Source organism: Mytilus californianus, unplaced genomic scaffold (genome assembly GCF_021869535.1).
Source record: "Mytilus californianus isolate M0D057914Y unplaced genomic scaffold, xbMytCali1.0.p SCAF_1, whole genome shotgun sequence".
NCBI lineage: Eukaryota > Metazoa > Mollusca > Bivalvia > Mytilida > Mytilidae > Mytilus > Mytilus californianus.
In genome coordinates, this window is record NW_026262581.1 from 91,022,637 (window position 1) to 91,045,361 (window position 22,725).

At 31.2% G+C, this 22,725-nt stretch overlaps 1 protein-coding gene across 1 annotated transcript in view; it reads left to right on the forward strand.

Annotated features, from left to right (window-relative positions):
- Nucleotides 1-22,107, forward strand: part of LOC127725943 (transformation/transcription domain-associated protein-like) — a 70,850-nt gene extending 48,743 nt beyond the window's left edge. The window contains exons 60-90 of the mRNA XM_052233251.1: nt 17-127; nt 1,022-1,204; nt 1,703-1,852; nt 2,565-2,684; nt 3,463-3,606; nt 4,991-5,131; nt 5,517-5,675; nt 6,107-6,198; nt 6,451-6,586; nt 6,795-6,890; nt 7,336-7,431; nt 7,991-8,109; nt 8,528-8,645; nt 8,903-9,018; nt 9,887-9,998; nt 10,295-10,509; nt 10,834-11,022; nt 11,211-11,359; nt 11,811-11,939; nt 12,320-12,495; nt 12,809-12,908; nt 13,731-13,938; nt 14,345-14,434; nt 15,156-15,249; nt 15,938-16,045; nt 16,250-16,474; nt 16,940-17,155; nt 17,520-17,661; nt 17,982-18,178; nt 18,521-18,626; nt 19,941-22,107. Of these exons, the coding sequence (XP_052089211.1) occupies nt 17-127; nt 1,022-1,204; nt 1,703-1,852; nt 2,565-2,684; nt 3,463-3,606; nt 4,991-5,131; nt 5,517-5,675; nt 6,107-6,198; nt 6,451-6,586; nt 6,795-6,890; nt 7,336-7,431; nt 7,991-8,109; nt 8,528-8,645; nt 8,903-9,018; nt 9,887-9,998; nt 10,295-10,509; nt 10,834-11,022; nt 11,211-11,359; nt 11,811-11,939; nt 12,320-12,495; nt 12,809-12,908; nt 13,731-13,938; nt 14,345-14,434; nt 15,156-15,249; nt 15,938-16,045; nt 16,250-16,474; nt 16,940-17,155; nt 17,520-17,661; nt 17,982-18,178; nt 18,521-18,626; nt 19,941-20,050 (4,347 nt within the window). The 3' untranslated portion in view covers nt 20,051-22,107. The remainder of the gene's footprint in view (nt 1-16; nt 128-1,021; nt 1,205-1,702; nt 1,853-2,564; nt 2,685-3,462; nt 3,607-4,990; nt 5,132-5,516; nt 5,676-6,106; nt 6,199-6,450; nt 6,587-6,794; nt 6,891-7,335; nt 7,432-7,990; nt 8,110-8,527; nt 8,646-8,902; nt 9,019-9,886; nt 9,999-10,294; nt 10,510-10,833; nt 11,023-11,210; nt 11,360-11,810; nt 11,940-12,319; nt 12,496-12,808; nt 12,909-13,730; nt 13,939-14,344; nt 14,435-15,155; nt 15,250-15,937; nt 16,046-16,249; nt 16,475-16,939; nt 17,156-17,519; nt 17,662-17,981; nt 18,179-18,520; nt 18,627-19,940) is intronic.
- Nucleotides 22,108-22,725: the final 618 nt, after the last annotated feature.

Sequence of the window (22,725 nt, forward strand, 5' to 3'; positions counted from 1 at the left end):
GTTCACTTTTTATTAGGTGTTTGACAGTAGTATACCAAAGAAGATTTTTGACAGACTGCTGTATATTACATGTTCACAGAATTGGGAAGCCATGAGTAGTCATTTCTGGATAAAACAGTGTACTGAGGTAAGAAATATTGAGATTTTCAAGATTATTTTTAAGCAATATATGTACCATATAATTTGGTCTGTGAATGTGAAAAGTTAAATTAACATTTCTTAAGTTTTTATGCCCCGCCTACGCTAGTAGAGTGCATTTTATTTTCTGGTCTGTGTTTGTCCGTCTGTTAATCTGTTCCTCTATACTGTATCAGGTTAAAGTTCATGGTCAAGGTAGTTTATGATAAAGTTGTAGTCACATCAACATGAAACTAAGTACACATGTTAATTATGATGTGAACTTTCTAAATTATATCCAAATTACGGTTATGATCCCAATTTTATGGTTCATTGAACATGGAGATATTGTGAAACCAGTACATTCTGAATTTCAGGATAAAGTTTTTGGTTACAGGTAGTTTATCATGAAGTTGTGGTTATATCAACTGTAGTTTATCATGAAGTTGTGGTTATATCAACTTGTACACAAGTTCATTATGATGTGAACATTTTAAGTTATATGCTAATTATTTGTTTCTGAGTGAACCATCATCATTGAAGACCATCCATAAAAGATTCATTTGTTTGTTTTACTCCATATTTTTGGGATATTGTCTTATTTTCATCCACCCAATATCTTTTCATCTTGATAATTATTTATAGGTAGTACTTTGATAACTACATCAGATCATGCTGTTCATAGGTAATTCTTTCAGAGTCTTTCCTATAAGATAGAAGTTTTATATACTGCTTTAGATTTAAAGCTCTTAAAATTTATTGTTGAGTAATCCGATTCGAATTCTGTCAACTTATGCACTTTTCCCTAGAAGTTACTTCTAAATATAATTGTAATTTTTCATTGTCAAGAATTTGTGTAACTATCAGCTGTTTAACTTGCCAGAAACTTGTTCTGTTTTTGTAGCTTTTGCTCTCCGTTGCTGTATCAGGTCATGCTATTCAGAGTTCATCCTCAATGAACCTGTTACCATCAGCCAGTAGTGTTGTGAACTTGGCAGACAGCCAGGATAGAGCAGCATTTGCCACATTAATGAAAATCAAAGAAGAACCGATGGATGTAGAATCTGTAGACTCTAACAAGGAAGAGGTATAGTAAAACTGAAAAAAAGAGAAATTATGGAACACAAAATTTAAATGTTATTGCCTCCCCCTTTGTGATACAGGGCGATATAAAGGAACCAGCTTACGAACCTCAGACTCCTTAGGGGATCTCTGATTAAATAATGATAAAATTTTCACTATTTTCATGTTAGACATTTAATTGGGTACCCTAGGCAAACATTTCACTGTTCATTTAAATGCATTACACAAGGCCATGAAACACACATAAGGAACACAGTGAAGATTTAACTGCCCAATCTAAGGACAAAACTGTGACCAAAACCTGCGAAAATAACTCTATATACAGTGTCTTAAAAATCACTTTTAATGTTGAAACAGTGAGAGTAAAGTACCTCCTTTCATGTTTATATTAGTAAATATTATACAGGAAAAGTAATGTTTGTGTCATGTTATTTCCAAGTGAAGGAAGCGATCTCTACTTAAGGGAATCTGATTTCACTGGATGTATTATTGTATTCTTTAGGAGGAGATAGAGATGGAACTAAGTGGTGTAACATCAGATGACAACTGTAGTAAAGAACCTCCAAAGAAGGAAACACATGACCAAAAACAAAACATCAACACTTTACTACAGAGACAGGCAAAGTTCTTAGAGAGTTGCAGGGAAGTAAAGGTAAATAAATCAACTCTTAACTGCAGCCAGGTAAAGTTATAAGGGGATGTGGAAAATTCAAGGTAAATATATTCACACTTTGCTGCAGAATTGCAGATCCATACAAAATTCCTAGAGACTTGTTGACCAGTTGAGGTAATTGTTTTAAAACATAATAGACTGACAATGCTCTTAGAAAGTTTTAGTTTTATTGGTGTTAAGGTAAGTTGCACTTCTAGTTGACATAAAGAATACAATCAATTTTGTAGGCAGGGATATCATTATAAAAAAAGTGAATATTTATAAATGTTTCAAAATGCTCAGAGGAATGTTCTCATACCATGATAATTAGGACAGTCAATTTGATGCAAATAAGCTGATTATATTTATATTATGCCTAAATTGTAAACTAAATGTGATTGTTTTTGAAGATGTAAATAAAGATAGTAACAAACAAGCTTTAAGTAACAAACAATAATTGGATCCTGCCATAATAAAAACATTACTATGAATTCAGAAATTATTGCGAGGTTTTTATTAATGCAAATAATGCTACTCCTTGAGTATCGCAATAATAAGAACTAGCATTCTGATATCTGGTACATATATCTGTGTGTAGCTTTTCCTAAAATCGCAATAATTAAATTGCATTTTTGTTCATTCTTCAAAAATCGCAATAATACATGCACACAATAATTTCTGAAAGTACATTAACTATATCTTCCTTTTTCAGACTTTATCTTACCTAGGTGCTCTGTCCCAGTTAAATCACAGTAATACTGAGCTGACACATGCTGTATGGATTGATCTCTTTCCAAGAATATGGAAAATCTTATCTGAGAAACAACAACAGGTTTGAATATATATATTTCTATTTTTTAAATTCCTCAATCTGCTTTTAATTCATGAATTAAGCTTAAATTTACATTGTTACTTTGCCTTTACTGTTATTGTTTCACTCTTATACTTATTGCAGTTCATTTAAAATTGTGACCCATTTACAATTTGTTTTATCAAATCAAACTGTTCAAATGGTCAAATTTTACCAAACTGCTTTAACAGTGCCACAGACAAGTCATTAGTGTTAGTAATGCAGGTACAAAAGAAAGCATACTTACAATCTAATAAGATTTGATTTCCTTTTCAACATTACAATGATATACACCTGAAATTCTGTACATATTTATATCAATTATAAAGTTATATGTTATATGTATGGTAGTCATTTGTAATTACCATTTAACTTTCAAAATTAACAGTTTGGTTTGATGAAACAATTGGCTTCTGTGTAAGAATTTTTAAGGAGTTGCAATAGGTTGAGAGAAACACTAACAGTCAAGTCAAAGAAAATATAAAATATTTTTAACTTTAGTTGATAACATGAACAGCACTCAAGTAAATATTTTTCAGATAATAATTTGCCGGCTTAAGTTTAGGTCATTAATATATTGCACATCTGCAAATTGTTCCAACTTGAGATATATAAGAAAGCAGTTGGATATTAAATAGATATGTGATCAGTGCAGATGCCAAGTGATTTTAAATAAATTTTTTTCCCCTTAATTTGCCATGTAAAAATGCCAAATTATTGATAGCTTTGTATTGTTGAATAGAGGCTTTTATTCTTACAGATTCTTGGTGGAGAATTAATACCATTTATGTGCAGTGGAAGTCATGTTATACAAAAAGATTGTCATCCCAGTTCTATACACACTTTTCTAGAGGGACTATCACATTGTGTGCCCCCTGTACAAATAAGAGCTTGTGTCATGAAAGTATGTTATTATATGTAGTATGCTTATTTTTTAAGGAACAATGCTGTCATGTTTTCAATGTTCTAATAGAGCATATTGTTGTGTACGCATGTGCACACTTGCATTGATTGAAATCAGATTGTACTATACAGTCTAACCTGTATGAAGCAGTCACTCTTTGGAAGTATCAAAAGTGACCACTCAAGAGAGATGACCTTTTAAACGAGGTTCAGACATCGCCTTCAGATCAGGGCAAATTGTTATAGTGTTTTCAATTGATAGAGTTATCTTTCTTGCGTCAGTGAAATAAAAAATGGTGGATTCCAGAGTGGTAAATTTGAAGAATAACATTTGAAATATGTTTATATTCGTGAGAAATAAGTCTGTGATACGGTTTTTAATGGAAACAGAAAAGTGTGAAACTTGAATCATTTAGTCACCTATTGTGCGATCTCTGTTGCAAACAGGCTCCGATTTTCATTTTGACTTCGATTCTGTGAATACATTTATTTTTTCATCATGATTATTTAGTTAGTTAAAAACATTAAAATGACCGTTGTTAAAAGTTGAAATGAAGATTTCGTGCAAAAATTAGGTGACTGCTTGGATGACTGCGCTAGACAGGTGACCGCTGAAATGAGTTAAATTATATAGAGAAAATGTTTGGGAGGGTCTGAAAGTGACCGTGAAACGAGGTGACCGTTAAGGCAGGTTTGACTGTACTTTACTAATGCAACATTGTGTCTTGATACTATGTGTTATATTAATTTTTTTTGGGGGTGAAATTTCTTATTGCATCACCATCTGTTCCAATAAGAAATTGTTAATGAATGAGAGTGTTTTACACACTTTTCTGGAGGGACTATTTCATTATGTACCACTTGTTCCATTACAACATTTGTTATAAAAGTATGCAATACTATGGGCTAAGAACTCTTTTCAGGAGTTATTTTTGTATCTTTGTACAAAAGAAATGTGAAGATATGTGATGTATAAAACTGTGCTGTGCACACTTTTATGGGAGGGACTATTTCATTATGTCATCCATGTTCCAATAAGCACTTGTGTTATGAAGGAATATAATACTATACCAAACTTTTTTAAGTGGAACACTGTTCTGTTGTTAGCCCATGATTTAACCTTGTGCAATAAAGGTGAATCTATACAAACAGTCTGACAGTAATCAAAATTCTTTATCAGTAGTTTATATTGACAATATTTTTATCTTGGTTGATTTTTAATTCTATTTTTTTTCATTTTTTAAAAGCAGTAATGCTTTCTGATTTTATTTATTTCAAAGTAAATTTTGCAGAAATTAGTACCAAGAAATCGAAATAAGTCAGGAACAATGTACAGGTATATTATTTCCTGTCAATGAGTTTGAATGAATGTTTTATTTTGACAGTACCTTGGTAGAACACACAACATGTGGCACAGAGCTTGCTTACAACTTGAACAAATGGCATTTGATAGTGGTGCCTCTTTACTGATCAAATCTCGACCAATCAGTGAATATGAATTTGAACCAGTCACTTCACCTCAACAGGTAATTATAATAGAATGACTATGTCCACCAGTGCATTTTTGGATTTGGAGGAATATCCAAATTGAACTTGTGATACCAGTTATACAGTTGTGACAATGATTGACAGGATTATATAGCTAAAATTTTAAAAGAATTTATTTTGTATTTCCATACATGCTGATGCTTTTACAGTGACATTTGTGATTTCCATATTATCATAATAATGAAAGAAACATATACATTAGAAAAGAAAAGAAATTATGAAGTCTGACTCTCATTATAATAAAAAGTTTTTAAATTTGGCTTCTGTCATTGATTTAAGATTCTCAGTTAAATGTTTTTCCACGGACTTATATCAACATCAGTATACATAGATAAGGAATGAGCATTGTTTGTTCTGTTTTAGGAATCATTAGATGCATTATGTGAACTTTATGCCTTGCTCAAAGAGGAAGATATGTTAGTTGGAATATGGCAGAAGAGGTCAAAATTCAATGAGACCAATACAGCATTAGCATATGAACAACATGGCTTCTTTGAACAAGCACAAGACCATTATGAGAAGGTAAAAGAAAAGAATGCCTGATAATGATAATGCAGGAATTTAGGGATAGAACTCGTTTACACTATAATACAACATGATGCAAAGTTTATATTTTTTTTATACTTTTTTTATACCTATTTATATAAATATATATTTAGCACAATACCCAGTGTATAATATTTATTTATTCTCCCAAGATTGAAATTTTTTCAAATTTCCAGTAGATAGATCTCATAGTTAGTGAGGCAAAGTGATAAAATCTGTTTCAATAAAGCTCTATGAAAAACTCTTAAGCATGTCATTCCTAATAGATATGGCTGGAAAGTGCATGAGAAGATTTAACTAAAGTGTAGATTATAAAAATGTCTCTTACTGGTCAGAACAGATTTGAATAATGCATGAAGAATTAGAGATAGTTAGATATACAGTGAAACATTTTTTATATTTTGTAGGCTATGTCAAAGGCTCGTCAGGATCATAATTCAGGACCAGCATCACCCTCAGTATTACAGGAGTACAGACTTTGGGAGGAACACTGGATAAGGTTAGTTGCTTAATAAAGATTTAATGATAATATTTTATCTGCAAAAGTCACTGCAGGTATTAAAAATATTCTCTGATGAAATATTTACATTCCATACATTCTATTTCTTGTACAATACATTATGGTTTCATGTGTAATATGCTAACATATTCTATTCCATTACATATATATGATATTCTTATTTTAAATTGTTCAGTTCTGTTCTGCTATTACCTGACAATATCTTATATATATATGTTTTTTACCATTCAGATGCTCTAAAGAGTTGAACCAGTGGGACCTAATGTTAGAGTATGCCAATTCAAAAGGAAACACCAATCCTCATCTAGTATTAGAAAGTGCTTGGAGAGTTCCTAACTGGGCTCTGATGAAGGATGCTCTGTCACAGGTATCACTACATTATTATAAAAAATACTTTATACAATTAAAAAGTAAAACCTACAGCTTTTACTGGTTATCGCTATGAAATTATTAGTTTGATTAATTCCCTTTTTAATTGTCTGTCATATTAAAATGATTTTGGTTTATTATTGAGATTTAAATTTTAACATTGAAAACAGAAGTATCAACTCAATTTCAATTTTTAATTTTTGTAGGTTGAATTAAGCTGTCCTAAGGAATTAGCTTGGAAGGTCAACTTATTCAGAGGATATATTGCCATCTGTCAACCTGAAGAGCACCATCTTAACATGGTAACCATGGTATAGACACATGTATACACTAGATGTGTCGTTTATCAATACTTTTGTCATTTAATGTTTTACACTGTGATCTTAATTCTAATATCTTAGATTAAATTGTTTTGAATGGCAAACAAAATTCCAAATTTGATGACAACTGAAAGCAACCATGTAGACAATTATTACATGTACAGTTAATAGTTCTAATATTGTAAAAAAAAAAGGAACAACCCAAAGGGTTTTGAGGTTTTGTGAGCTTTTGCTGTATGTTGTCCAAGATTTTTGCTAATGGTCGATGAGTTAAGTTTTTTACTTCATCAATATTTCAGGAAATTTCAAAGCGCTATCAAACATGCAGATGATGTAATCCTTACTTGAAACTACTTTTTCTCCACTTATCATACCAGTAATAAGTAGATGTTGATTTAAGATTTCATTTTGTTTTTTTAATGTGTAGATTGAGAGACTAGTCGAAGTATCAAGCCAGTTAGCCATCAAGGAATGGAGACGTTTACCAAATATTGTATCACATATTCATGTACCACTTCTACAGGTATAGCTATATTCATAAAGCAGCCTTTTATGTAATTACTGCCTAGGACTAGACATGTACCATCTGGCATATATATGTGTTTTGATGGGATTTCAGTTCTCTCTGTAATACCTATTTCAGATTTGGCAAAAATTAAATCAATTGATGAAAAATACTGTAGATTCTGTATCAATTTTCATGTTTTTATGTCTATAGCACGTTAATAATGGCAGCGTCATATAGAGTCACCTTTGCTAATCAGTCTGTCATTCCTTTCTCCTTATCTTACAGTTGTCTTGTTATGAGTGAAAATTTCATTAGTTTATAACTGTGATTAACAGATAAAGTGAGCAATTTGTTTAGGATGACTTACTTTTCAAAGAATTATGGTCCATGAAATTTTCAGCATGCTTTGACATTTGTGTGGTCATGACATATCTACTTCTTGTGATTTCTCAGTTTTCACATCAAACCAGTTAATAATTTGTATTGTAATGAGTAGTTAGTTTCATGTAAAATTGGTAACTCACAAAATACTAATGAATCAATAATTACATTCTGATTCATTTCCATATTATAGGCAGCACAACAGATAATGGAGCTACAAGAGGCTGCCCAGATAAACCAAGGGCTACAACCAGCTAACATCAACAGGGGTTCTAGTTTACATGATATGAAGGCTATTGTGAAAACATGGAGGTAAAAAATACTTAATTTCTCACAAGTTGTATTGTTTTTCTATCTTTTAGTTATTTGAAATTTAAGCTTTTTTGTAAAAGTTTCTTTAATGCCTTGTTTTTATATCAAAGAAACTATCCTTTTTTTATCTCTGGATTCATTAGTACATTGAACTTTTTTGGTTATTATTTCCAATTGTTCAATTTTGCTTTCTTACCCTTTTATTTGGATGTTAGGTGAACCAATTTTATGATGATTATATTTATATCTCACATAAATAAGATTGCTGATGATATTAGATGACTTGTCCCACTGCAGAGATATTTTTATTTAGTTTATATTTTTATAGAAATTGATTACCGAAGATATCCGATGACCTGTCACACTGGGAAGATATATTTACTGCAGAGATATTTTTATTTGTTTTATATTTTTATAGAAATAGATTACCAATGATATCTGATGACCTGTCACATTGGGGAGATATATTTGCTTGGAGGCAACATCATTATCAGTTCATTGTAAATCACTACGATTCACATGCTCAACAAGATCCTGTAAGTACTACAAATCTGTCCTAAATGCTCAATAATTGAAAAAAATTCATTTCCAAAATTCTGAAAACAATATTAATTGTATTTATTGTATGGTCTTTTAGGATTGTATAGTATACACATTTGTTTGAATTAGTTACTAGTATTTAGGGAGATAAGGAAGAGTTTCCATGTATATTTCAAATTAGGAATTAATACATATTTATTAAAAGACTTGTCATTTTTTAAACAATTCAGTAACATGTGATGTTTTTCTGCAGCAAAACAGTAACCATTCCATGTTAGGAGTTCATGCTTCAGCACAAGCTATCAACCATTTTGGGAAAATTGCCAGAAAACATAATTTAACAGGAGTCTGTTTAGATTCACTCAGCAGGTATGTAAATTATATTTTATTATAAAGTTTTTGTCTCGCCTGTAACAAAAGTCGCTGGTGTTGCTTTTCTGTTGGCAGCAGCGACTATTTTGAGGCCCTGCCCCCTAGGCCAGTGAATTGAATTAATTAGCAATGGAGCTGTCCATCAGATTGTCTTTTTCTGATTTTTATGCCATCAGGCAAGACATATCTTTGTGTCAAAAGTTAATGATTTATCAGTGTGGAGATTGAATTAACTGTCCCCACCCCTAATCAGAAATTGGTTGTACTAAAGACTTTATGTTACTGGTATGTCATCCATTAGGATTAACTGCTTGGTGTTTTGGTCATTTTGTAGGTGCGAATCATTTTTTATGCCCCACCTAGGGGCATGATGTTTTTCGGTCTGTGCGTCCATTCGTCCATCTGTCCCACTTCAGGTTAAAGTTTTTGGTTTTAGTTTTTGGTCAAGGTAGTTTTTGATGAAGTTGAAGTCCAATCAACTTGAAACTTAGTACACATGTTCCCTATGATATGATCTTTCTAATTTAATGCCAAATTAGAGTTTTGACCCCAATTTCACGGTCTACTGAACATAGAAAATGATAATGCGAGTGGGGCATCTGTGTACTATGGACACATTCTTGTTAAAGAACAAACATAAATGCAAATGTAAAGTTAGTAACAAGCTAAGAGGCAAGCTCTTGTCAACAAGCATCCATTTCAATATTGATGTTGGCATCTTATTATGATGGCTTTATATTTCAAGTTAAATATGTAAATAAACTGTTTAGATAGAATATTTTCTCAATTTTAAAGGGTATTTTATATTTTTGACTTTTTGAGAGAATAGCCTGGTATTTATTCAGATGCTATATCTGTATTTCAGAATCCACACAATTCCCAGTGTGCCTATTGTTGATTGTTTCCAGAAAATTAGACAACAAGTAAAATGTTATCTACAAATGTCTGGTACCATGGGCAAAAGTGAATTGAATGAGGTAGGTAAATGGCTAATAGGAATCAGAAACAAGGAACATTGAAATGAAATTTTGGAAAAATATGTTCTTAAGTACTCTCTTTAACCATTCCAAGCAAAAATGAAGTGCATTTTATTTTTCTTAAAAATGATTTTTTTTACAAATTATATAAGAATGCTTAAATTGATGAAATGATTCCTCAAAATTATATTTGAAAATAATTTGTAGATTAAATATGTATCTTTAATAACAATTACATACAACATTCTCTTGTAAAATTTAGAAAGGAGCAAGTAGTATGTCTCATTTGTTTTCAGGGACTTGAAGTGATTGAATCAACAAACTTAAAATATTTTACCAAAGAATTTACAGCAGAGTTTTATGCTCTGAAGGGCATGTTCCTTGCTCAGATTGGACGATCTGATGATGCCAATAAAGCTTTCTCTGCTGCTGTACAGATGCATGACACATTGGTAAAGGCCTGGGCTCTATGGGGAGATTACTTAGAAACTGTCTTTACCAGAGATAGCAAGTAAGTCAAACAAAGTAATGCAAACAAATCCTGGACACTGTTTAGAGGTGGCATGAAACTGTTTCAGTGGAACTGGAAGCAAAAACATAAAGTTTTGGTTTGGTTTCATTAATAGTATTACTAAGGTCATCTTTATTTAGTGATTGTTTAAATTAAACCCTTCAAACCAAATAAATATCTGATATAAGTACATGGACAAGGATTAAATTAATGTAGTTTTTTTAAGGAATAAATCTCTGAAAATGTGCATCTGGTTTCCAGTGGCAGGTACAAGATCACAATTTTATTAATATATGTAGTTAAAAATATGTTGTTTTCTTGTAGACAACTTAACCTTGGTGTATCTGCTATAACCTGTTTTCTACATGCTTGTCGACACCAGAATGAAAGCAAGTCGAGGAAGTATTTAGCCAAAGTTCTATGGCTTCTGACATATGACGACGAGAAGTCTACGTTAGCTGAAGCTGTAGATAAATATTGTGTGGGAGTGCCTCCAATTCAGTGGCTTCCATGGTAAGTGATTATTGATTTGATAAAGATGTTATGCTTTTTCCTATGTATTCTAACAAAATATTGTAACATCACAGTTATTTGCATATTTAACTGTATTGCATCTATTAACAAATATAAAAAATAAACAGTAATAATACCAAAGAATTTTCTGAAAGTAAGTTCATACATATATATTATCTTGATTTAAGGATACCACAGTTGCTGACTTGTTTGGTAAGAAGTGAAGGACGTTTGATTATGAACCTTTTGAGTCAAGTTGGGCGTATGTATCCTCAGGCAGTATACTTCCCTATCAGAACCTTGTATCTGACACTGAAAATAGAACAGAGGGAGAGACGTAAGTACTCATAAAAAAATATCATTTGCACTAACTCAAAACTTGCAATTTCTTATTGGACTGGCTGGTTTTTTTTAATGAAATATTCAAAGAACTTTATCTTTGATATTTATAATTCTATTTATTTATTATTATATTTATATTTAGGCATTTTATGCAAGTTATTAACTCTAAAGCCTATTGAAATTTTTTTGAGAATATGTACATGTTATTGAACTAATGATTTCATTTAAAACATTTTAACTTATTTTTGTTTTAAATTTGTAGAAACTTAAATGTCTGCTTGTTTTTCAATGCTGTGATTGGTTATTTTTTGTAAAGAGTAATGAACAAAAATATTTTTAGTTCTTTGTTCAGGAAATGAAGGATTTGATTTATAAACATATTATTAGTACCTTTATTCAAGCACTACTTGGTTGGATAGATATCATTTATGCAATCTCTCTTTCAGACAAAACTACAGATGGTCAAGGTCGACCTGCAACTACTACTGCAGGTCAGAGTTCAACTTCTGTAGCAACAGCTTCTACTTCAATATCTTTGAGCACACCCACTACTCCAGAGCCTACCATGTCTTCAGGTAAACATTATCTAGCAATACTAAATTTTAGAACAGAATCTTTAAATCAAAATATTCTGTGTTGCCTTTGATATGAAGAAAAGGAGATGTAGTCATACATCAATGAGACAGCAACCTAACAAAAATAAAACATCACGAAGGCAAAAATATTTCGCCATTCCATATGTCAAGCTCTTTATTGCTCAATTCTTGTCAAGTTGTGAATGAATCAAACAGAGACTTCCAACAATCTGTGGAAAAAACTCATTCAATAGATGTAAAGTTTGCTTCTTTAGTTTTCTGACTGTTCATTAATTTTGTTTGTAATATTTTGTAGCATTAGTTTAATCTATAATTAATTCATAAATATTTATATATATATCAATTTAATATTTTGTCAGGTGACACATCTGATTCATCATTATCTTCACAAGGAAAGCAGCCAGGACAGTCTCTTACTGGTGATGCTGGACCAATCAGGGCACCTGCTCCTATGTGGAGATGTAGTAAAATCATGCACATGCAGAGGGAGTTACATCCTACGATCTTAAACTCACTGGAGGGAATTGTTGACCAGGTATTGTACTTTTACATTGCTCAGGGGAATCATTTGTCACCACAATATGAAGTGAAAACTTTAAATAGAGAAGTATTGAGCCATGTAAATAAAAATATGGTTTCCTGGAGAGAAAAAAAGACGAACAAGGGAGTGGGTTAAATATTTGTATTATATCTATGTTAACCTTAATATTTCCTGTATGAAAAATAAGATGATACCAAGGGAGGTAATAAAATTCATACAAGTTGAATAAGGACAGACAGACACCATCATTGCCTTCAGGTTTTTACTTTATGATTAATATACTCACATGTTGTTGACTTATTTACAGATGGTATGGTTTAGAGAAAATTGGTATGAAGAAGTTCTGAGGCAGTTGAAACAAGGATTAGCCAAATGTTATGCTGTAGCATTTGAAAACAGAGGAGCAGGTTTGTTACTAATCTTAAGGGCATATGATACAGTTACAGGGGAGGTAATGAAGTCGCTAACATAAAATGTTATTTTTCGCGACATCAAACTGTGACATATCGGGAAAAGATGCATTTTTCAACTGATTTTTATCATTCAGACTGATTTAACTTGAAAACGAGTTCATGGACCCCTCTTTTTAAAAATGACATTTGGCTTGATTATGTGTGAAGATTATTTGTGCCAATTTTTATAAAAAAAGTCAACGATGAAATTTTTTTCAATTAGATAAATATACAGCAAGAATGCCGTTTTTTTTACTAAAACCAGGAAAATGTGATAAAAATGAATAATTTCCAAAGAATTATTACACAAATTCAAAGCAAATTTATGTAGAGAAGATATTCCAAATGTTTTTACAAAAATCTGCTTGCGTTTATCCTTTAAAACAAAAAAGTTAGGCATGTTTTTCCAAAGGATAGAAATGTCCAAGAAACTGAAATTTCCAATAAATGTCCAAAATTTAGATTCCATTTATCTCTAAAATTAGCACATGAAGGTATATTTTTTATTTCATATTTGAAAATGACATAGTGAAAAATAGCTTGTATGTAAATTTTCGTCAAAAATTCACCGTAGGATCAAAACTGTATTGTATGCCCTTAATGGCAAAGTTCACTTCATAATATTTTAATGCATTTATCATGTCAATGGATGAAAGGAATATACTGTTGACAAACATTCAATTTTTCAATAAATTGTACTGAAATTAAAAAAACAATTACTAGTCTTAAAATATCTGTTAAAACTATTTTAAGTGAATAAAATATTTTGCATTATAGTTGCTGATGCTACAATTACTCCACATACATTAAACTTTGTGAAGAAATTAGTCAGTACATTTGGTGTCGGGATAGAAAATGTGTCAAGTGTGACTACAACATTTTCAAGTGCAGCTTCAGAGAGCTTAGCAAGGAGAGCACAGGCTACAGCACAGGATCCAGTATTCCAGAAAATGAAGAGCCAGTTCACTACTGACTTTGATTTCAGGTATTTATCTTTATATGAATGAATGGAATTTGCAATAACAAACTTAATATCCATATGTATTCAGCTACATGCTTTCCACACTCAGAATTAAAACTAAACTTAGTAGAATTTAAAAAAGATGAGAAAGATGCCATTTCCAAAAGAAAAATACTTAGTGCCTCTATTTAAAGCATTATAAGAACTCCTTTTAAAAACTTAGCAAATAAAAAACACTTTTCTGGAAATAATAGATAGTGATGGTATTAAATATATATTATGCACTTAGAATGCATAGTTGTATATAAAAATAAAAAGATGTGGTATGAGTGCCAAAGAGACGACTCTCCACCAGAGATGTTACTTTCACAACACCAAGCCTTTTAAACTACAGATACTGTATATATTCATGAATTTGATTAATTTCCAGTGTCCCTGGATCTACAAAACTGCACAATTTGATTAACAAACTGAAAAAATGGATCAAGATATTGGAAGCAAAAACAAAACTTCTTCCAAAGTAAGTACTGTTTATATGAATGCATTAACTTATACTACACATGTGTAATTTATTCTATAATAAAATGTAAACATTAGTCTAAATTAAGTGTTATTTTACTATGAAAGTACTTTAGATGCTCATTTCTTGAATTTAAGCCAAGTTAGTGTTTCCAGTTCTTTTCACAGTAAATATGTACAAGAGTTTGCACAATATTCCTTAAATCAGCAAGAAAATTCTTTTCATTGGATTATTAGTAATATGAAATCTGTAAGAATTGATATCAAATGGAGAAATGAACTGTCACAGTTAATTCTATAATACAGCTTGCTGTTGTTAACTTAGAAAAAAAAGAAACTTCTCAAGAAAATAAACATGGTTGTAGTTGTTTTATTTCTATTGCAATTGTGGTGAAATAGGATTACAGGAAATAGGTTGATGGTTTTTAGAGAAAAATTGAAGATACATCAATATATAAGTTTTCATGCAAAAATTTATGTTGCACCATGTAGTGTTGAACATTATTTGCAATCAGGTTTATTTCTCCAAATGTCTAAAAATATACCAGATTTTAATGTAAAAAACAGAAATAACGCATTTCAGATATTAGAATAATAATTTTTTAAAACACAGATTATTATTTTATGAATTACGCTCATCAATGATATAGTGTATAAAACTGTCTCTCTGTAGAATTACAATGTATATTGTTTTACATGATAGAATTTACATTACATTTTAGATCTTTCTTGATTGAAGAAAAATGTAGATTTCTAAGTAATTTTTCACAACACACAGCAGAAGTAGAGCTACCTGGTGAATTCCTCCTTCCAAAGGTAAATAATTCTAGATATTTAACATAAGTTCGTAATTTATTTTTAATGCATCAATAGTAGCTGTTTAGAGATAGATAAAAGGAAATGGGAGATAACTGTAATTGTCAATGAGACAGCAACTTCAAAACATGATTAAAAAGGTTACCTTAGGGTAAAGAGAAGGTTAAACATATTGATCACATGTAACAAAGTGGCATAAAAAATTATTAGCAGTTGTAAAACACCACTGTATTCTAACAAGTTACTGTAATGACCTTGATAACTAATCAACCTTGTTAACAAGTTACTGTAATGACCTTGATAACTAATCAACCTTGTTAACATGTTACTGTAATGACCTTGATAACTAATCAACCTTGTTAACAAGTTACTGTAATGACCTTGATAACTAATAAACCTTGTTAACAAGTTACTGTAATGACCTTGATAACTAATGATTGAAATAATACTTACTGCCATGAAGCTATACAAGATAACAGAAAGTGCATTGAAAGTAAAATATCAATCAAGAGTTTTAAGAGATTCAGACATTTACAATTATAACATAAAGAATTATATGTAGGGAACAACTAGTCATTTGTCAACATGTAAAGAAGTCGGATTGCTAATGTTTGAAATGATGTCTTGTATTTTGATGATCTTGCTCCTCCCTGACTATTAATTAATTCTTTTGTACATATGTTTACAGCATAGTCATTACTATGTAAGAATAGCCAGATTTATGCCACGTGTAGAAATAGTACAGAAACACAACACTGCCGCCAGACGACTTTATATCAGAGGACATAATGGCAAGGTAAATCTTTATTGGAAAACGTTGTATCATATTCTATTGTAAAGTCAGATTGAAAGTTAAAATGCTTTAGCAAAGATTAATTGTAATGTCAAAATTATAATACAATTTTTAAATGTTTGAAAGAGAAGTGATATTTCATTACAAGTATGCAAGTTAAATCTAAAGTGTAATTGTTATAGTAACTATTTGTACTATTTTGAACAGATTTATCCATACTTAGTGGTGAATGATGCATGTTTGACAGAATCTAGAAGAGAAGAAAGAGTTCTACAGCTACTTAGAATGCTGAATCATTTCCTGACTAAACAGAAGGAAACATCAAGAAGATTGCTGTATTTCACTGTACCAAGAGTTGTAGCCATTTCACCACAAATGAGACTGGTAGAAGATAATCCTGCATCTGTGTCTCTGTTGGATGTATATAAACAGGTAATCAGACATTTGTATTTATAAGCAAACAGGTAATCAGACATTTGTATTTATAAGCAAACAGGTAACCAAGGATCTATGTCCCTGTATAATGTATATGAATAGATATTCTAGTAGGTGTGTATGGTTTAAATAAATACATAACAGGTAATTCAGTATCCATGTCCCTGTATGATGTTTAAATCCCTGTAAGGTGGATAAAAGATAAGGTCCAAAAGGTTGCTTTTTTTCACCGTACCAAGAGTTGTAGCCATTTCACCACAGATGAGACTGGTACAAGATAATCATGCATCAGAAGGCTCAGGGGATTTAAAACACTGACAGTGAATATGAGACCATATCCCCTGTTAAGATTCCAAATAACATATAACATTATAACATTCCAAAGCTTCATTGCAAAAATTCCTCTAATTTGAATTTAATATAAGATTTATAAAATACCAAATAAATAATATTGTTTTGTAGAGATGTGCAAAGAGAGGAATAGAACATGATTCCCCAATAGCTCGTTATTATGAGCGATTAGCAACAGTTCAGGCCAGAGGTTCACAGGCTAGCCATCAGGTTCTTAGAGATGTATTGAAGGAGGTCCAGAACAACATGGTACCTAGAGGTTTACTGAAGGAATGGGCAGTTCATACCTTCTTGACGGCCACAGACTACTGGACATTTAGAAAAACAGTAAGATTTTATTAAAATAACTATGATTGTCAAACATGCATGATGAGCAACTGTTCTTTTCAATAAAGATGAGAACAGTGATGACTTGTTGTTATTTTAAGATGTATTACCTGAAAAAATGTGTTTATATGGCAATTAAAGAAAAAATTAAATTCAAAAGATGAAAATATTTTACCATGTCTAAAGATGACCTTGCTAGTCATCCTATATTTGCAAGCATAGTTGAATTTTGTTTCGACACAATTTTTTTTAGCATTTAACAAACTTAAAAACACAATCACTTTTTGATGAATTAGATCGAGAGCCACATAGCAATTTTGACATCATACAAAAAGTTAATCTTATTCTGTTTTATTTTCTTTAGTTGACACTACACCTAGCATTGATGGGATTTGCAGAGTTTGTACTCCATCTGACAAGGATGAACCCTGATATGATGTATTTACACCAGGACTGTGGTTACCTCAATATTTCATACTTCAAATTTGACATAGATGATCAAACAGGTAAACACAATACACTGACAGCTCATCTTATGTCATTTGAAAACATTTAAAAAACAATAATAAAATAAAATTTTTAATGCAAATATAAAAGATTTGATTGGTCAACAGAATGTGCATGTTGTTTTATGGAATCATCATAGTAAAACATATGTCAAACAACAGCTTTTTAGTCTGAAATATATTTTTCATATATTTTTGAACTAGAAAGTCTTCTTTTCAATTAACAATATAGTATGAAAATAACTTCAAGTGGTGAATTCTTTATTCAGGGTAATGCTGGTAAAATTCAGTTAAAAAGATTATCTTTTCTATTATTATAGGAGAGCTTGATGCCAATAGACCAGTTCCTTTCAGATTGACACCTAACATTGCTGAGTTCCTTACAACAATAGGAGTGATAGGACCCCTTACAGCATCAATGGTTGCAGCAGCTAGATGTTTGGTGCAACCACAATATAAACTACCAAGTTTTCTAAAAGCTATCTTGAGAGATGAATATATAACTTGGCACAAAAAGGTAGTTAGAAAATTATTCACATGCAAATTGTGAATTGAAAAATAATGACTCAAATAAGATGTGATAGAGTGAAAATCAGATATTGAATCTGGGAAACTCAATTATTTAAAAAATAGAGAATAATTTATTTTTTCCTTTCATAAATGAATAAAAAGATTTATTTTTAAGTCTCACCTCAGATTTTTTCCTACCTTCACTTTTATTCATTGAAATGGTGTTTAGCATGTTAATTAATGGTTATTCTCATATTTGGGAATAATAAGACATAAGTGTGGATGGAATATTTAGGGAAGTCCTGCTTTGTATAAATTTTATGCTATAGTCACGATAACCTATTTTCAGAAACAGGAAGAATTACAACCAGGGACAGAACCTACAGATATGGAGGGAGAACAATTAATTACCATGGTGAATAAAGCAGTATCAGCTATTACAACCAGACTTCATAGTATGTAGTCTCTATTGGATATATTTTTATGTTGTCTTTCTTATATCATTTTAATATAGATTCTACCACTGCATCAAGTGTGATAGGATATTTCTCCACTCGAGACAGTTCAATTTTCAAAAAATTAAAAACACTAGGCTTGCCAAGCAAATGAGCTATACCCGGCTGCCGTTGATTATTGATTCCAATAAACCTATAATAGGGAACACGGTGCAGGGTGTTTGGGGTGAAGAGGTGGGCGGGAATCTTCTCCAAAGTTGGTCATCAGGTGCAAAAAGTGTCAATTTTGAATATTCTTCATCCTATTCCTTGACCTGGAAGACCGAGGAATGCTGATAGATGTGTCTTACCGTTGTCTGCATGTAGAGTGGACCCCAGTGAACATATTGACCATAAAAGTGCTGAGTTTGGAGTGAACTTGATCTAAGTATGGTAGTCTAAAATAAGTCGTTTCCAACAAAAATACAGAATTTTTCCGATTTTCCAGATTTTTGGCTTAACCTGGACCTGCAACTGGAAGTAGTCGTTCCCTCAGCGTATTTCAATAATAAACACGAACAGTAGTTATATGCTGCAGGTTGACTCTATTTTTGGAAGTTTTAGGCCTCTGTACTGTGTGTCCAAGACACTGAAGGGAAGCACACCACTCCAGAAAAACAAGTTTTATCTGATTTCAATTTACGAAGTTCGTATTTGGGCTCAAATTGCAGCTTAAATCCGATAAACATGACAGTAAATAGCCTTAGGTTGAGGGAACATGCATCAATTTCGAAATACATACCATTCAGTTCATCTCTAAAAGTATGGAGAGAAATTGGAGCCAAAAAAACGCTATTTTGGGTAGTAATATTACGACCCCACATAGTAAGGGTTAAGAGGAAAGCAAGAAAATTTTACCAATGAAGAACTGAGATCAAACTAACCACAAATTAAATAAAAATAATCAACAGGTCAGGAAAAGGATAAATCGGGGAGGAATTAGAGAAATATGTTTATTCCATTATCTTTATCATATATTTTTTATCTGTAAACTCTTGTTTATATAAGCAGTGCAGACAAAGCATGGTCAACATCTAGCAAATACTCTTACTTAAACTGATGCTAGTGACCATCTTGAACTTGCATTTAAGCGTAGTTTCTGCTTCACTTGGAAGGCCTCACTGTGACTTGGAGATAAGGAAAAGCTATAAAAGCTACTTCTTTTTTGTGTAATGATATTGTGATATGAATTGATACACTATATCCTATTTTTTTCTATTATATACTATTATATATGAAGAAAAAGATCTGATTTATGACATTCTTTATTTATAGATTTAGCAACATTTGAAGGAGCAGAAAGTAGAGTCAGTACATTGGTTGCAGCAGCCAACAGCCATGATAATTTATGTAGAATGGACCCTGCCTGGCATCCCTGGTTATAACAATGTTACAAAACTGACAACATTGACCAGGAGTTATTGATATCCTTGCAGCATGATTTTGTCATTTATTATTTGATTAAATGGTAGAGCTGGCTGTAGAAACCCATCAGCATGATAGCTTTTGAAGATTGGAGAAAGCTTGAAAACATTGTCTACAATACAAACATACAACTATGGTAAAAATGTTTCAAGAGTACAGATTACAAGCCGTCATGTATGGTTGGAGTGTCAAATTTTGTATCCTGCTGTAATTGTGAAATAATACATTGTTTTATAGAAAGCATCATTTCATATCTCATGTGTTCAATATTGTGTAAATTATGTAAATAGATACCTCATTAACACATGTTGTCAATTAACTTGATAATAAGATTTCAGTTTTGTCAGTCTATTTACCTTCTTCACTGACCTACAGTGTTAAGCCAATCAACATATACTTTGTAAAGCACAGGTTGTAAAGGTGGGAAGACTTACAATTCAACATTATGTCCAAAATGTACACCTGAACAGAAATATTAAAAAGTCAGAATCTCTTTCAAAATGTGAGATAGGCAGTTGTTTTTTTATGTTCATAAATAGTGTTTTGATAAAATGTAAGTTAATGATCTGATCAACTTTTGTATTTATAAATGAAGTATGCTTATATGATTATTATAACAAAAACATCAACAAATTGATTATAGATATCTAGGATTATGGAAAAAGCATCACTTCTTTGGCTATTCTGTGGTTTAAGCACTATCAACAAATACAGTGGTATGCATGGGGTTGGTATTATTTTTTGTGTTTCGGTGAACCTTGGAAGTCCCAATAAATTTGTAATCCTAAGATAATGCTAACGATATGATTGTGTATTTTATCAGTATGTATGTATTCAAATGATGAAATGCTTGTAAAGATACAGATTGATCAAATTAAATACTTTAAATTAACAATTTTTTTTTCTCTGGATAAAGTTCAGATGAAAAAATATGCTTGATTTTCACTCCTAATTGTGATTTGAAGGTTTGTTATTCTTTTCAAAGGTAGATATCAATAGAATGACATTTTAATCATTGATTATAAAATGTATGTATATATCTGTGTTTAGTAAATAACCACATTTTCTTATTAACTTTTATAAGACAAACTTCAATTAAATTATTAAGTACTTGTCACTTATATATTTAAAGTCAGTTATACATAGTACATTATTTCATTTGTATATTAATCATAGATTTATTTGAATAAGGGTTATGGATCTTTTTCCAGTCACACTGTTTGCATAGAAACTGTTGTTTATGTATATACTATTAAGATGATATGAAATGTTTTTGAATTTGATATCTTACCAAAATAAATGTTCCTTTAAAATGTGATGCAATTTTGATATGTGAATGAATTTGTAACTATCTGATTCTTAGAAACTAACATGCAGGAGAAGTATGTTCTTATCTTATTTCAATTTAATGTCAATTTTCAGGAAAAGATACAACTGCAGTACGAGGCTCTTTGGTACTATATTTACCAGTTTGTAAACTTTCACAATATTATTATATATATATATTGAATAATAAATTACTGATAATTTTATGTTGACCAAACAAGCATTTTGATTGATAAATCTTAATTGAAAGCTTTTTCATTAAAAAGAAATTTTTTTATTTACTATTTAATAATCAAGTATTTCAGAAGCAGATCTATCTATAATAAACTTTTTACAGGGTCTTAAATATAACAATATTTCATATATTTTCATTAAATTTTATCTTATGTATATTTAATAGATCTTTTGTTAAACATGCATTATATTTCAATGTGTCTTTCACATTGCATTGTGTTTCATACTAGTCTACGATGTATAATGGTAATCATTTTTGAGACAGCTCCTTTTGGAAAAAAGACATCGGTTTAAATATGAAGGATTCAATATAAAAAAAACCTGCCAAAAAATGGAAGAAATTAAGAAACTTTTTCCGATAAATATCCTTGTATCTAGGTATAAATACATTTGCACAATATCTTGGTTCAATGTAACACCTGGTTACCTTGATGCAATAAAAATATCAAAATAAAAATTTTATGTTATATTTTATCTGTTTTTATGCCCCTGCCCTTGCAGAGGGGACATTAAGTTTTACCCCTGTCGTCCGTACAGCCTAGAGTTATGCCCCTTTTCAATGGACAAATTGCTGACTTTTTCGTTTCCGTTCTCTACTTTAAGTTTGCCTCAACCAAATGTTATGAAACATATACACAATGCTTTTTACAACAAAACTCAAATCAAGTATGAATTTTGGTAAAGTCACTTCTTGAATTATGTCCCTTTATAACGTTATATGGAAGTGGGGGAATCATCTGTGTCCCATGGACACATTCCCCATTTTTATGCCCCACCTTCAATAGTAGAGGGGCATTATGTTTTTTGGCCGTGCGTTCGACTTGAAACTTAGTACACATGTTCCATATGATATGATCTTTCTAATTGTAATGCCAAATTAGAGTTTTGACCCCAATTTCATAGTCCACTGAACATAGAAAATGATAGTGCAAGTGGGGCATCCGTGTACTATGGACACATTCTTGTTTCTATATATGTCTATCTTGTTCTTGGAAAATAACAATTGCCTGTTTAGCTCAGCTTCCGAAGGCAGTGTGTACATAGTAATATAAATGTTAAATACCTATTTTAATGC